Source organism: Capra hircus, chromosome 15 (assembly GCF_001704415.2).
Source record: "Capra hircus breed San Clemente chromosome 15, ASM170441v1, whole genome shotgun sequence".
In the NCBI taxonomy this organism is placed as follows: Eukaryota; Metazoa; Chordata; class Mammalia; order Artiodactyla; family Bovidae; genus Capra; species Capra hircus.
Window position 1 is genome coordinate 26,276,943 of NC_030822.1, and position 14,613 is coordinate 26,291,555.

Consider the following 14,613-nt stretch of genomic DNA (forward strand, 5'->3'; position numbering starts at 1 on the left):
TGACCTGAATAAAATCCCTTATGATTATACAGTGAAACTGACAAATAGATTCAAGGGATTGGATCTGATAGACAGAATGCCTCAAGAACTATGGATGGAGGTTCGTGACATTGTATAGGAGGCAGGGATCAAGACCATCCCCCAAAAAAAGAAATGCAAAAAGGCAAAATAGCTGTCTGAAGAAGGCGTACAAATGGCTGAGAAAAGAAGAGAAGCTAAAGGCAAAGCAGAAAAGAAAAGTTATACCCATTTGAATGCAGAGTTCCAAAGAATAGCAAGGAGAGATGAGAAAGCCTTCCTGAGTGATCAATGCAAAGAAATAGAGGAAAACAATAGAATGGGAAAGACTAGAGATCTCATCAAGAAAATTAGAGATACTAAGGGAACATTTCATGCAAAGATGGGCACAATAAAGGACAGAAATGGTAGGGACCTAACAGAAGCAGAAGATATTAAGAAGAGCTGGCAAGAATACACAGAAGAACTGTACAAAAAAGTTCTTCACAACCCAGATAATCACAATTGTATGATGACTCACACTCACCTATAGCCAGATATCCTAGAATGTGAAGTCAAGTGGGCTTTAGGAAGCATCACTACAAACAAAGCTAGTAGCGGTGATGGAATTCCTGCTGAGATATTTCAAATCCTAAAAGGCAATGTTGTGAAAGTGCTGCACTCAATATGCCAGCAAATTTGGAAAACTCAGCAGTGGCCACAGGACTGGAAAAGGTCAGTTTTCATTCCAATCCCAAAGAAAGGCAATGCCAGAGAATGCTCAAACTACCACACAATTGCACTCATCTCAAAAGGCTAGCAAAGTAATGCTCAAAATTCTCCAAGCCAGGCTTCAACAGTACATGAGCCATGAACTTCCACATATTCAAGCTGGATTTAGAAAAGTCAGAGGAACCAGAGATCAAATTGCCAACATCCATGGATCATCAAGAAAGCAAGAGAGTTCCAGAAAAGCATCTACTTCTGTTTTATTGACTATGCCAAAGCTTTTGACTGTGTGGCTCACAACAAACTGTGGAAAATTCTTCAAGAGATGGGAATACCAGACCACCTTACCTGCTTCCTGAGAAATCTGTATGCAGGTCAGGAAACAACAGTTAGTACCAGACATGGGGAAACGGACTCGTTCCAAATCAGGAAAGGAGTATGTCAAGGTTGTGTATTGTCACCCTGTTTATATAATGTATATGCAGAGTACATCATGCGAAATGCCAGACTGGATGAAGCCCAAGCTGAAATCAAGATTGCCAGGAGAAATATAAATAACCTCAGATACACAGATGACACCACCCTTCGCAGAAAGTGAAGAGGAACTAAAGAGCCTCTTGTTGAAAGTGAAAGAGGAGAGTGAAAAAGTTGACTTAAGACTCAACATTCAACAAAATAAAATCATGGCATCCAGCCCCATCACTTCATGGCAAATAGATGGGGAACCAATGGAAACAGTGAGAGACTTTATTTTGGGGGGCTCCAAAATCATTCCGGATGGTGACTGCAGCCATGAAATTAAAAGATGCTTACTCCTTGGAAGAAAAGTTATGACCAACCTAGACAGCATATTAAAAAGCAGAGTCACTACTTTGCCAACAAAGGTCCATCTAGTCAAGGCTATGGTTTTTCCAGTAGTCATGCATGGATGTGAGTATTGGACTATAAAGAAAGCTGAGCACTGAAGAATTGATGCTTTTGAACTGTGGTGTTGGAGAAAACTCTTGAGTCCCTTGGGCTTCAAGGAGTTCCAACCAGCCCATCCTAAAGGAGATCAGTTCTGAATATTCATTGGAAGGACTGATGCTGAAGCTAAAACTCCAAAACTTAGGCCACCTGATGAGAAGAACTGACTCACTGAAAAAGACCCTGACGCTGACCAAGACTGAAGGCAGGAGAGGAAGGGGATGACAGAGTATGAGATGGTTGAATGGCATCACTGACTCAATGGGTATGAGTTTGAGCAAGCTCTGCAAGTTGGTGATAAACAGGGAAGCCTGGTGTGCTGGAGTCCATGGGGTCTCAAAGAGTTGGACATGACTGAGAGACTGAACTGAACTGAAAAATGAACCATTGGAGTTTAATGCCACCAGTCTCTTTAGTTCAGAATTACTTAAGGAAGTCTTCATGAAGGAGGTAGCATTTGAACTAAGCTTTGCAAATAGAAGAAAGGATTTTAACAGGTTAGTATGGCAAGAAAGATCCCTTGAAGGAGGAAATGGCAACCCACTCCAATATTTTTGCCAGGAAAATCCAAAGGACAGAAGAGCCTGGAGGACTGTGTTACAGTCCATGGAGTTGCAAAGAGTCAGACATGGCTAAACACATACACAGACAGCAAGGAAGGCAAGCAAGTGATAGAGCTAGGATTGAGTCCAATTCAGCTTGAAACTGAAGTCCTTTTTTTCACACTACACATAACTAGAACAGTGAGAGAAAATGTGGGAAACCAGTGAAACTAAAACTGAATTATATTACCTTGAGTTTAAAAAAAAGGTTGAAAAGGAAGCTCAGGAAGAAAATAGGAAGGTCCTTCAGTTCAAATACAGCAGATTCTGCTACAGAATAAATCATTGAAAATACCGTCACTACCTATGGAGATTACATTTCATTTCTCTTCTTGGCTACTCTTATCTCTGGACCAGTATTTCAGAAGACTTGGTGGGTTGAATAGTAGTGGACCAACATGAAGGTAGGGCTTGGTGTGGGGCTAAAAGCATGAGAATTGGAAAATACTTTTGATAGGAGCTAATGTTTTCTCTGATATACTTATTTTTAGATCAAACCATTTTTCGGTATGAAACCTCTATCAGAGGCTGATAGGGAAAGAGCAAGAAGTCAGAAGATTCCAAAACTAAGTGAATTATTGCAAATTGCACGGAAGGCCAAAAAAATGGTGATATTTGATCTTTACACTCCTCCACATTCACATCCTTCGAGATCATCATATATCCGCCTTGTAGTAAGCGTGATCCTTGACTCTAAGATTGAGCAGCATCTGGTACGTCTATCTCAGTATTTATGGTAGAGGTTGGGAAGTGGGTAGCATAGCATTTGAACCTGAACTACCTTGTAATCTTCCCTGGAATGGTTCTACTCCCTGTAGAAAATGGAGTTGGCTGCTTATATAGCTACTGGGTTGGCCAAAAATTCCTTCAGTTTTTAAGTAAAAATAAAAGACACATTTTATTTTTACCAAGAGGTTTATTGAACAACATACCCACTGTTTTGTTTCACTAAAAAAGAGGTAAAGGTGCGTGCTCAGTCGTGTCTGACTCTTCGCCACTCCATGGACTATGACCTGCTGGGTTCTTCGCTCCATGGAATTTTCCAGGCAAGAGTACTAGAGTGGGTTGCCATTTCCTACTCCAAGGGATCTTCCCAACCAAGAGATCGAACCCGTGTCTCTTGCATCTCCTGCATTGGCAGGCGGTTCCTTTACCACTGCGCCACCTGGGAGGCCTTATCTTTTGCCACTTTTCAAGCAACTTCATAATTTAATCTTCCAAAAATTTCTTATCTTTTGGGGCAGAACTGTTACAGGTACCATTTACAGCTTTCCAGGGAAATGAAATTTTTTCCATTAAGCTGCTGCTGCTGCAAAGTCACTTCAGTCGTGTCAGACTCTGTGTGACCCCATAGATGGCAGCCCACCAGCTCCCCCGTCCCTGGGATTCTCCAGGCAAGAACGCTGGAGCGGGTTGCCATTTCCTTCTCCAATGCATGAAAGTGAAAAGTGAAAGTGAAGTCGCTCAGTCTTGTCCAACCCTCAGCAACCCCATAGACTGCAGCCTTCCAGGCTCCTCTGTCCATGGGATTTTCCAGGCAAGAATACTGGAGTAGGGTGCCATTGCCTTCTCCATTAAGAGAATTTTGTAAATACCAAAATAAATGGAAATCCAAAGATGCAATGTCTGGTGAATACAGCAGATGAATCAGAACTTCCCAGCTAAGCTGTAACAGTTTTTGCCTGGTCATCAAAGAAACATGCGATTTTGCATTATTCTGATGAAAGATTATTCATTTTCTTTTGACTAATTCTGGTTGCTTGTTGTTGAGTGCTGCTGTCAGTTGGTCTAATTGGGAGCAGTACTTGCAGAATTAATCATTTGGTTTTCTGGAAGGAGCTCATAATAGAGAACCCCCATGCCCCCTCCCAATCCCACCAAACACATCATCACCTTCTTTGGATGAAGATTGGCCTTTGGTGTGCTTAGTGGTAATTCATTTTGCTTGCCCCATGGCATCTTCAATTCCACATTATTGTACAGTATCCAGTTTTCATCACGTGTCACAACATGTTTTAAAAACAGAACATTTTCACTATGTTTCAGTAGAGAATCGCTTGCAAAAATACCTTCAAGGTTTTTTTTTTCCTTAATTTATGTGGAACCCAAACATCAAAGCAATTAACATAACCACAGTGGTGCAAATGATTTTCAACACTTGATTTGGATATTTTGAGTATGTTGGCTATTCCCATGTGGTATAACATTGATTGTTCTCAGTTAATACCTCAATTTGATCACTGTCAGCTTCACCTGGTCTTTATGACCATGGAGCATCATCCAGCAAGAAATCTCCAGCATGAAACTTCACAAACCACTTTTGACATGTTCCATCAGTTACAGCACCTTCTCCATACACTGCACAAATCTTTTTTTTGCATTTCAGTTGTGTTTTTACTTTTCTTGAAAAACTAAAGCGTAATATGTCAAAAATGTGACTTCTTTCTTTCTTCTTCAATATTGAAATGGCTGCACTAAAATTCTCCAATTTTGATGTTTTTTTAATGCACACTAATACTTCAGCTGTCACATTACAATCTAATAAAATTGTCTCAAATGAAGTTAAAGACAAGTAAGTGCTGCTCAAGCCATCTTACAGGAAAAAAAAGAACAAAATTTTTGGTCAACCCAATACATGTGACAGTCTATGAATGAGCCAGTTAAATTTGTATCAGTAGGGGAAACATTGAGGCTGTTTGCTATTCCAAACCAAATGTCACCACTGTGTTGAAAGGGAATGTGTGTAATAGCTATATGATGTGACTTGCACCATCATCAACATACATCTCTTAGAAAAAGGGCCTTAGAGAAAGGGAACGCTAAGACTTTCAATACCAGCTTTCATTTATGATATAGAAAGTTCTTATTTCAGCAGAAAATTTATTCATCTTGTTTTCCAGAAAGCTCTGTATTTTGGCAGTCAGTCATTCCACATATCTTTAATTCTCAGAATATGGAAGAAGGCCATGAATGAAACAAATATCTGTCATTTTGCAAATAGAACTCTTTCCACAGATGAGTCATAATAGCGTTTCCTATTGACAGGAAATTACTCTTCTCAAAGATGATTTGTATCATCAGCCAGAGGAGATGGTTATGATTCCGACCCCTTCTCCACACCTACCACCTACTCATCCACTTTAGCTAGTGTAGTGACAGTGAACCCTTGGCCCCACGATGTTAACTGGGAAAACTCAGCTCCAGAACAACCCTGGTGAAAGCCCCATTACAAGAGTTCACTAGACAATATTAGGCCAGCTTGACTCTTTCATCAAGGGCTAGAATCTCTGCTCCCTATAAACTGTTACTCATGCTGGAATGAGACTTCTCCCATTCTACATGAGGCTGTTTGTACCTAGACAGCTGATTATCCACTGAAAGACTTACTGTTTCTCCTTGCAGATTATTTGGCTACCAGGTTCTGAGAGGGATTACGTCAGGAGCAAAGCTCCTGGTTTTCAGCACATTGGCCGGTTATTCACCATCGAAAGACTTACAAAAGAAAAGATCACTAGAATAAATGTTGACTACAAGAACTTGTTCTACGATGGGTTGAAGTAAGTGTTTAACCACACCTCTCTTGGTGTGTGTTGCCTTTCTTGCACAAAATCTGCATCCCACCCAAGCTACTGGGATTTCTCCTCCCATCTCAAGAATTTCTGTGTGTGACTGTCTTTATGAAATTCCCTATTTTCCTCTTCTTACCCTTCCCTCCCTATCTGCCAAAAAACGTTTATTAAGAGTAGACTCTGTTCGTGGAACATAGTTTTTAGCCCCTCCTCCTGTCTTCCAATCTCTCATCATTTAACCCACTTTTGTGTATTCTTGGTGTTTTTCTTTTTAAATTATGTAAGTATTTGAAAAGTCAGAACTCAAAAAGTTGTTGATGTCCTCTGCCACTACCAGATAGATTCCAGTACCTTATAAATGGCTTTGTGATCCAATATAAAGATCTCTTATAGTGTAAACAAAAATTATTAAACATCAAATTTATAAGTATTATAATTAGAAATACATTTTCAGAATTAAAAGTACCTGGGAATAAAATAACTCTTTCAAATTTATTAATCACTGCTTACATTAATCCCTATACCCTTTCTGTTAACAGTAATTTTTTTCAAATAATTCTAAATGCTTCAGAGACAAAGTTTCCTTGGAGATATAGATGTAGCTATATTTATGAGTATAGATGTAGATATAATTATAGATATATATCCAAAATCTCCCTGGGCTAGTAAAAATTCCCCTAGTTACTTTTCTGTATTTCAAGCCTTGAACTACTCTGTTGTATTCACTGGGATACCAATAAAAGGTATTGCCAATTTATTACACTCCACTTGAATTAATATTATTCCACAGTATAGAGTACAGAATATTATAGTCCTTCAGTTCAGTTCAGTTCAGTTCAGTCACTCAGTTGTGTCCGACTCTTTGTGACCCCATGAATCATAGCACGCCAGGCCTCCCTGTCCATCACCAACTCCCGGAGTTCACTCAGACTCAATGTCCATCAAGTCGATGATGCCATCCAGCCATCTCATCCTTGGTCGTCCCCTTCTCCTCCTGCCCCTAATCCCTCCCAGCATCAGAGTCTTTTCCAGTGAGTCAACTCTTCGCATGAGGTGGCCAAAGTACTGGAGTTTCAGCTTCAGCATCATTCCTTCCAAATAAATCCCAGGGTTGATCTCCTTCAGAATGGACTGGTTGGATCTCCTTGCAGTCCAAGGGACTCTCAAGAGTCTTCTCCAACACCACAGTTCAAAAGCATCAATTCTTTGGGACTCAGCCTTCTTCACAGTCCAACTCTCACATCCATACATAGCCTTGACTAGATGGACCTTAGTCAGCAATGTCTCTGCTTTTGAATATGCTATCTAGGTTGGTCATAATTTTTCTTCCAAAGAGTAAGCGTCTTTTAATTTCATGGCTACTGTGGGCAGGAATCCCTCAGAAGAAATGGAATAGCCATCATGGTCAACAAAAGAGTCAGAAATGCAGTATTTGGATGCAATCTCAAAAATGACAGAATGATCTCTGTTTGTCTCCAAGGCAAACCATTCAATATCACAGTAATCCAAGTCTATGCCCTCACTGGTAATGCTGAAGAAGCTGAAGTTGAACAGTTCTATGAAGACCTACAAGACCTTCTAGAACTAACACCCAAAAAAGATGTCCTTTTCATTATAGGGGACTGGAATGCAAAAGTAAGAAGTCAAGAGATACCTGGAGCAACAGGCAAATTTGGCTTTGGAGTACAAAACGAAGCAGGTCAAAGGTTAACAGAGTTTTCCCAAGAGAAAGCACCAATCATAGCAAACACCCTCTTCCAACAACATAAGAGAAGACTCTACACATGGACATCACCAGATGGTCAACACTGAAATCAGATTGATTATATTCTTTTTTTTTTTAATTTATTTATTTTAATTGGATAGTTACTTTACAATATTGTGGTGCCTTTTGCCATACATCAACATGAATCAGCCACGGGTGTACATGTGTGCCCCCATCCCCCATGCTGACCCCCCCTCCCACCCCATCCCTCTGGGTTGGCCCAGAGCACCAGCTTTGAGTGCCCTGCTTCATGCATTGAGCTTGCACTGGTCATCTGTTTTACATATGGTAATATACATGTTTCACTGCTGTTCTCCCAAATCATCCCACTCTCTCCTTCTCCCACAGAGTCCAAAAGTCTGTCTTTACATACTGTGTCTCTGTTGCTGCCTTGCATATAGGATTGTCGTTACTGTCTTTCTAAATTCCATATATATGTGCTAATACACTGTATTGGTGTTTCTCTTTTTGGCTTATTTCCCTCTGTATAATAGGCTCCAGTTTAATCCACCTCATTATAACTGACTCAAATGCATTCTTTTTTGTAGCTGAGTAATATTCCGTTGTGTATGTGTACCACAACTTCCTTATCCATTCGCCTGCCAATGAACATCTAGGTTGCTTCCATGTCCTGGCTATTGTAAACAGTGTTGCAGTGAACATTGGGGTACACGTGTCTCTTTCAATTCTGGTCTCCTCGGTGCCCAGAAGTGGGATTGCTGGGTCAAATGGCCATTTCTTTTCCAGTTTGTTTGTTTGTTTGTTTTTGTTTTTTTAATTTTTTTTTATTTTTTAAATTTTAAAATCTTTAATTCTTACATGCGTTCCCAAACATGAACCCCCCTCCCACCTCCCTCAGATTGATTATATTCTTTGCATCTAAAGATGGAGAAGCTCTATACAGTCAACAAAAACAAGACCAGGAGCTGACTGTGGCTCAGATCATGAGCTCCTTATTATTACGTCCTTAGGAAAACATAATTCCATTTACTACCTTCTGCCATTTGTGCTATTGTTCTTATAAATGATATTTAATAATACTTTATTTTTAACCCCCAGAATATATTTTATTATATTTTTTAAAATAGTCTAGTTTCAGATTAAACTTTTTATTTTGAGATGGTTGCATGTTAACATGTAAGGAATAATAGAAAATAGTCCTGTACTTTTTACCCAGTTTACTCCAGTGGTAAAACTTGCAAAATTTTGGTATGATATCAAAACCAAGACATTGAAATTAATGCAATCCATCAATCTTATTCAAATTTCCCCAACTTATATTCATTTTTTTATGTTTTTTTGTATTAATATATACAGATCTATGTGCAGTTTTATCATATGTGTGTTTGTGGATCCAACATCACAACCAAGATATAGGCTTGTTTAATCACCAGAAGTATTCCTTTTGTTGCCCTTTGATAACCACATTCCCCTTCCTTGGATATCCAACTCACCTCAAACCTTAACTTCCTCAATGAATAATCTCTTCTGCACTTCGGTAATTTTGTCATCTTAAGAAAAATATATAGAAGAATCATAGAGTGTGCAACCTGTTGTGACTGGCTTTTTTCCACTCAGTGTAATTCCTTTTGAGATTCATAAAGACTGTTTCATGTGTCAGCAGCTGGTTCTTTTTCATTGCTGAATAGTATTCCATTGTATGAATGCACTAAACTAATTATTCACCAACTGAAGGATATCTGATTGTTTCATCAATTTATGAGCTATTTTTAATAAATGTGAATGTTTGTGTATAGGTTTTCATGTGAACACAATTTTTTAACTAAGAGTTAATAGCTTATTCAGACTTTCCTCTCTGTGTTTTTTATTTTAGGCTGTGCTGGGTCTTTGTCGCTGCACAGGCTTTTCTCTAATTGCAGTGAGTGGGGGCTGCTCTGTAGTTGCAGTGTGCAGACTTCTCGTTGAGGTGGCTTCTCTTATTGCAGAGGATGGGCTCTAGGGCTGTGGACTTCAGTAGTTGTGCCATATGGGCTCAGTAGTTGCAACTCCCAGACTCTAGAGCACAAGCTCAGTAGTTGTGGCACACAAGCTTAGTTGCTCCATGGCACGTTGGATCTTCCCAGACCAGGCATCAAAGCCATGTTTTGGGTTTGCCAGGTAGATTCTTTACCTCTGAGCCACCAGGGAAGCCCTTCCCTCTCTTTAAAAACTTTTAATTATGTTAAAATACACTTAAAATTTACTTTTGCGATAATTTTTAAATACACAACTTTGTGACTTTAATATGCATTCATTACATTGTTCAGCAGTCACCACCATCCACCTACTTAACACTTTTCATCTTGTAAACTCAAATTCTGTTCTCATTAAACAAAACAATGAGCTCCCATCATACTCTGCCTGCAGACTCTGGAAACCACCATTTTACTTTATATCTTTATGATTTTGATTCATATAAGTGAAATGATGTAGTGTTTGTCTTTTTTTGACTGGTTTATTTCTTTTAAGATGAAGTCCTCAAGGTTCATCCATGTTGAATTCTTCCACTGAAGAATATATTCCTTTTTAACTGAATAATAATTCATTTTATGTATATGCCACTATTTGCTTAGCCTTTTGTCACTAGATGGACACTTGGGTTGCTTTCACATTTCAGTTATTGTGAATAAAGCTGCTATGAAAATGGGGGTACAAGTATCTCTTCCAGACCTGCTTTCATTTCTTTGGGGTATATACTAGGAAGTGGAATTGCTGAATTATATGGTAATTCTAATTTTAATTTTTTGAGACACCGCCATACTATTTTTCACAACTCTAAAAACAGAAGGACACAAATCCTCCAGTTTCTTCACATTAACACATCCTATTGATTCCTGGTTTTCTAATGTCACCATAATGGGTTCGTATTAGTTCTTCTTGAAATGTTTGATGGAATTCACCAGTGAAGTCATTGGATCCAGGGCTTTTCTTTGTTGGAAGAGTTTTAGTTAATAATTCAATCTCCTTATTGATTGTAGATCTATTCACATTTTCTAATTCTTCGTGATACAGTTGTGGTAGGTTTCTTGCTTCTAGGAATTTTTCCATTTCACTTAGGCTACCAAATTTATTGGGATACAATTGCTCATATTGCTCATATCCTTTATAATCCTTTTAATTCTATAAATCTTGTAATAGTATCCTCAGTTTCATTTCTGACTTCAGTAATTTGGGTCTATTGGTTCAGTTCAGTTCAGTTCAGTTGCTCAGTCGTGTCCGACTCTTTGCAACCCCATGAATCACAGCACGCCAAGCCTCCCTGTCCATCATCAACTCCCGGAGTTCACTCAAACTCACTTCCATCGAGTCGGTGATGCCATCCAGCCATCTCATCCTCTGTCGTCCCCTTCTCCTCCTGCCCCCAATCCCTCCCAGCATCAGGGTCTTTTCCAATGAGTCAACTCTTCGCATGAGGTGGCTGAAGTATTGGACTTTCAGCTTCAGCATCAGTCCTTCCAAAGAACACCCAGGACTGGTCTCCTTTAGGATGGACTGGTTGGATCTCCTTGCAGTCCAAGGGACTCTCAAGAGTCTTCTCCAACACCACAGTTCAAAAGCATCAATTCTTCGGTGCTCAGCTTTCTTCACAGTCCAACTCTCACATCCATACATGACCACTGGAAAAACCGTAGCCTTGACTAGACAGACCTTTGTTGGCAAAGTAATATCTCTGCTTTTCAATATGTTATCTAGGTTGGTCATAACTTTTCTTCCAAGGAGTAAGCGTTTTTTAATTTCATGGCTGCAGACACCATCTGCAGTGATTTTGGAGCCCAGAAAAATAAAGTCTGACACTGTTTCCACTGTTTCCCCATCTATCTGCCATGAAGTGATAGAACCAGATGTCATGATCATAGTTTTCTGAATGTTGAGCTTTAAGCCAATTTTTTCACTCTCCCCTTTCAGTTTCATCAAGAGGCTTTTTAGTTCCTCTTCATTTTCTGCCATTAGGGTAGTGTCATCTGCATATCTGAGGTTATTGATATTTCTCCTGGCAATCTTGATTCCAGCTTGTGCTTCCTCCAGCCCAGCGTTTCTCATGATGTACTCTGCATATAAGTTAAATAAGCAGGGTAACAATATACAGCCTTGACGTACTCCTTTTCCTATTTGGAACCAGTCTGTTGTTCCATGTTCAGTTCTAACTGTCAAAGCTAGTGGAGGTGATGGAATTCCAGCTGAGCTATTTCAAATCCTGGAAGATGCTGTGAAAGTGCTGCACTCAATATGCCAGCAAATTTGGAAAACTCAGCAGTGGCCACAGGACTGGAAAAGGTCAGTTTTCATTCCAATCCCAAAGAAAGGCAATACCAAAGAATGCTCAAACTACTGCACAATTGCACTCATCTCACACACTAGTAAAGTAATACTCAAAATTCTGCAAGCCAGGCTTCAGCAGTACGTAAACCATGAAATTCCAGATGTCCAAGCTGGTTTTAGAAAAGGCAGAGGAACCAGAGATCAAATTGCCAACATCCACTGGATCATTGAAAAAGCAAGAGAGTTCCAGAAAAACATCTATTTCTGCTTTATTGACTATCCCAAAGCCTTTGTGTGGATCACAATAAACTGGAAAATTCTGAAAGAGATGAGAATACCAGACCACCTGACCTCCCTCTTGAGAAACCTATATGCATGTCAGGAAGCAAACAGTTAGAACTGGACGTGGAACAACAGACTGGTTAGCATCTCTAGCTAAAAATTTACTAATTTTGTTGATATTTTCAGAGAACTAACTTTTGGTTTCTTTGTTGGTTTTCTGTTGTTTTGTGTTTGTGCTAATCTTTATTATTTTCTTCCTTTTACTATGTTGGATCACTTTGTTCTTTTTCTAGTTTCCTAAGTTGTAAAGATATGTTGATATGAAATCTGTCTTGGTTTTGAAATTTTTCTTCCACTTTTATTCAAATATACGTATAGCAATATAAGTTTAAGGTGCACAGCATGATGCTTTACTTACAAATATCATTAAATGATTATCACAAGAAGTTCAGGGAACATCCATCATCTCATATAGATGCATAACTGGAGAAATAGAAGTTTTTTACTCAATAACTTTCACATATAACATACAGCAGCATTTAATATTTATCATATTGCACATTATATCCCTAGTACTCTAATGTTTCTCTTTTTAATTTTTTAATTGAAATATGATTGATTTACAATGTTGTGTTAGTTTCAAGTGTACAACAAATTGATTCATATATATATTTAATTTTTCCAATTCTTTTCCCTTATAGTTTGTTCAGTTCAATTCAGTCCAGTTGCTCAGTCTTGTCCGATTCTTTGAGACCCCATGAATCGCAGCACACCAGGCCTCCCTGTCCATCACCAACTCCCGGAGCTCACTCAAACTCACGTCCATCGAGTCGGTGATGCCATCCAGCCATCTCATCCTCTGTCATCCCCTTTTCCTCCTGCCCCCAACCCCTCCCAGCATCAGGGTCTTTTCCAATGAGTCAACTCTTTTCATGAGGTGGCCAAAGTACTAGAGTTTCAAGTTATTAAATGTTTCCTGTGCTATACATAAGTTCTTTGTTTATTTTGTATTTGATATTGTTAATATTTTAATTTATACCTTAATTTATCCTTTGATTTAACTCTTAATTTATCCCTTCCTATATTTCCCCTTAGGGAACTATAAGTTTTTTTTTTATGTCTGAGAATCTATTTCTGTTTTGTAAAAAAAAATATTTGTATCATTTTCTCAGATCCCATATAAGTGATATCATGATATTTGTCTTTTGCCTTCTGGCTTACTTCACTTAATAGGTTCATCCATCTGCTGCAAATGGCATTATGTCATTCTTTTTATAGCTGAGTAATATTCCATTGTGTGTGTGCACACATGCACACATGCACACCATATCTTCTTTATCCATTCATCTGTCAGTGGACATAAAGGTTGCCTCCATGTGTTGGCTATTGTTAATAGTGCTGTTCTGACCATTGGGGTACATGCATCTTTTCAATTAGACTTTTCTTTGTGTATATACCCAAATGGGATTGCTGGAGCATATAGTAACTACTTTTGTTTTTCAAGGAATCTCAATACTGTTCTCCCTAGCAGTTATACCAATTTACATTCCCACTGAGAGGGCAGAAGGGTTCTGTTTTCTCCATATCTTCTCCAGCATTTATTATTTGTACTTTTTTTTAATGATGGTCATTCTGACTGGTATGAAATGATGCCTCATTGTATTTTCTATTTGCATACTCTAATAATTAGTGGTGTTGAGCATCTTTTCATGTGCTTTTTGGCCACCTGTATGTCTTCTTCAGAGAAATGTCTATTTAGATCTGCTACCTATTTTTTCATTGAATTGTTTGTTTTTTTGCTATTGAGCTGCATGGGTTGTTTGTCTAGTTTGGAGTTTAACCCCTTGTCAGTCACTTCATTTGCAAATATTTTCACCCATTCTGTGGGTTGTCCTTTCATTTTTATGGTTTCCTTTGCTGTGCAAAAGCTTTTAAGTTTTAATTAGGTCCCATTTGTTTCTATTTTCATTACTCCAGGAGATGGATCAAAAAAGATCTTATTGTGATTTATATCACAGTGTTCTACCTATGTATTCCTTTAAGACTTTTATAATAGCTGGCCTTACATTTAGGTCTTTATTCCATTTTGAGTTTATTTTTGTGTATGGTGTTAGAGACTGTTTTAATTTCATTCTTTTGCATATAGCTGTCTAGTTTTTCCAGCACCACTTTTTGAAGAGACTACCTTTTCTCCCTTGTATAGTCTTGCCTCCTTTGTTGTAAGCTAATTGACCATAAGTGTATGGGTTTGATTTTGTTCTTCCCATCCCAGTTCTATTTATCTACATTTCTATTTTTGTGCCAGCACTATACTGTTTTGTTTGCATAGCTTTTAAGTATAGCTTGAAGTCAGAGACTATGATTCCTCTAGCCCCTTTCTTCTTTCTCAAGGTTGTTTTAGTTATTTGGGGTCTTTTGTGTTTCCACACACATTATTGACCAG

At 38.6% G+C, this 14,613-nt stretch overlaps 1 protein-coding gene across 1 annotated transcript in view; it reads left to right on the forward strand.

Moving 5' to 3' along the window:
• The window catches only part of GDPD4 (glycerophosphodiester phosphodiesterase domain containing 4), a 91,142-nt gene that overhangs the window by 61,696 nt on the left and 14,833 nt on the right, over positions 1–14,613 (forward strand). The window contains exons 10-11 of the mRNA XM_018058898.1: positions 2,786–3,007; positions 5,697–5,851. Coding sequence (XP_017914387.1) covers positions 2,786–3,007; positions 5,697–5,851 — 377 coding nt within the window. The remainder of the gene's footprint in view (positions 1–2,785; positions 3,008–5,696; positions 5,852–14,613) is intronic.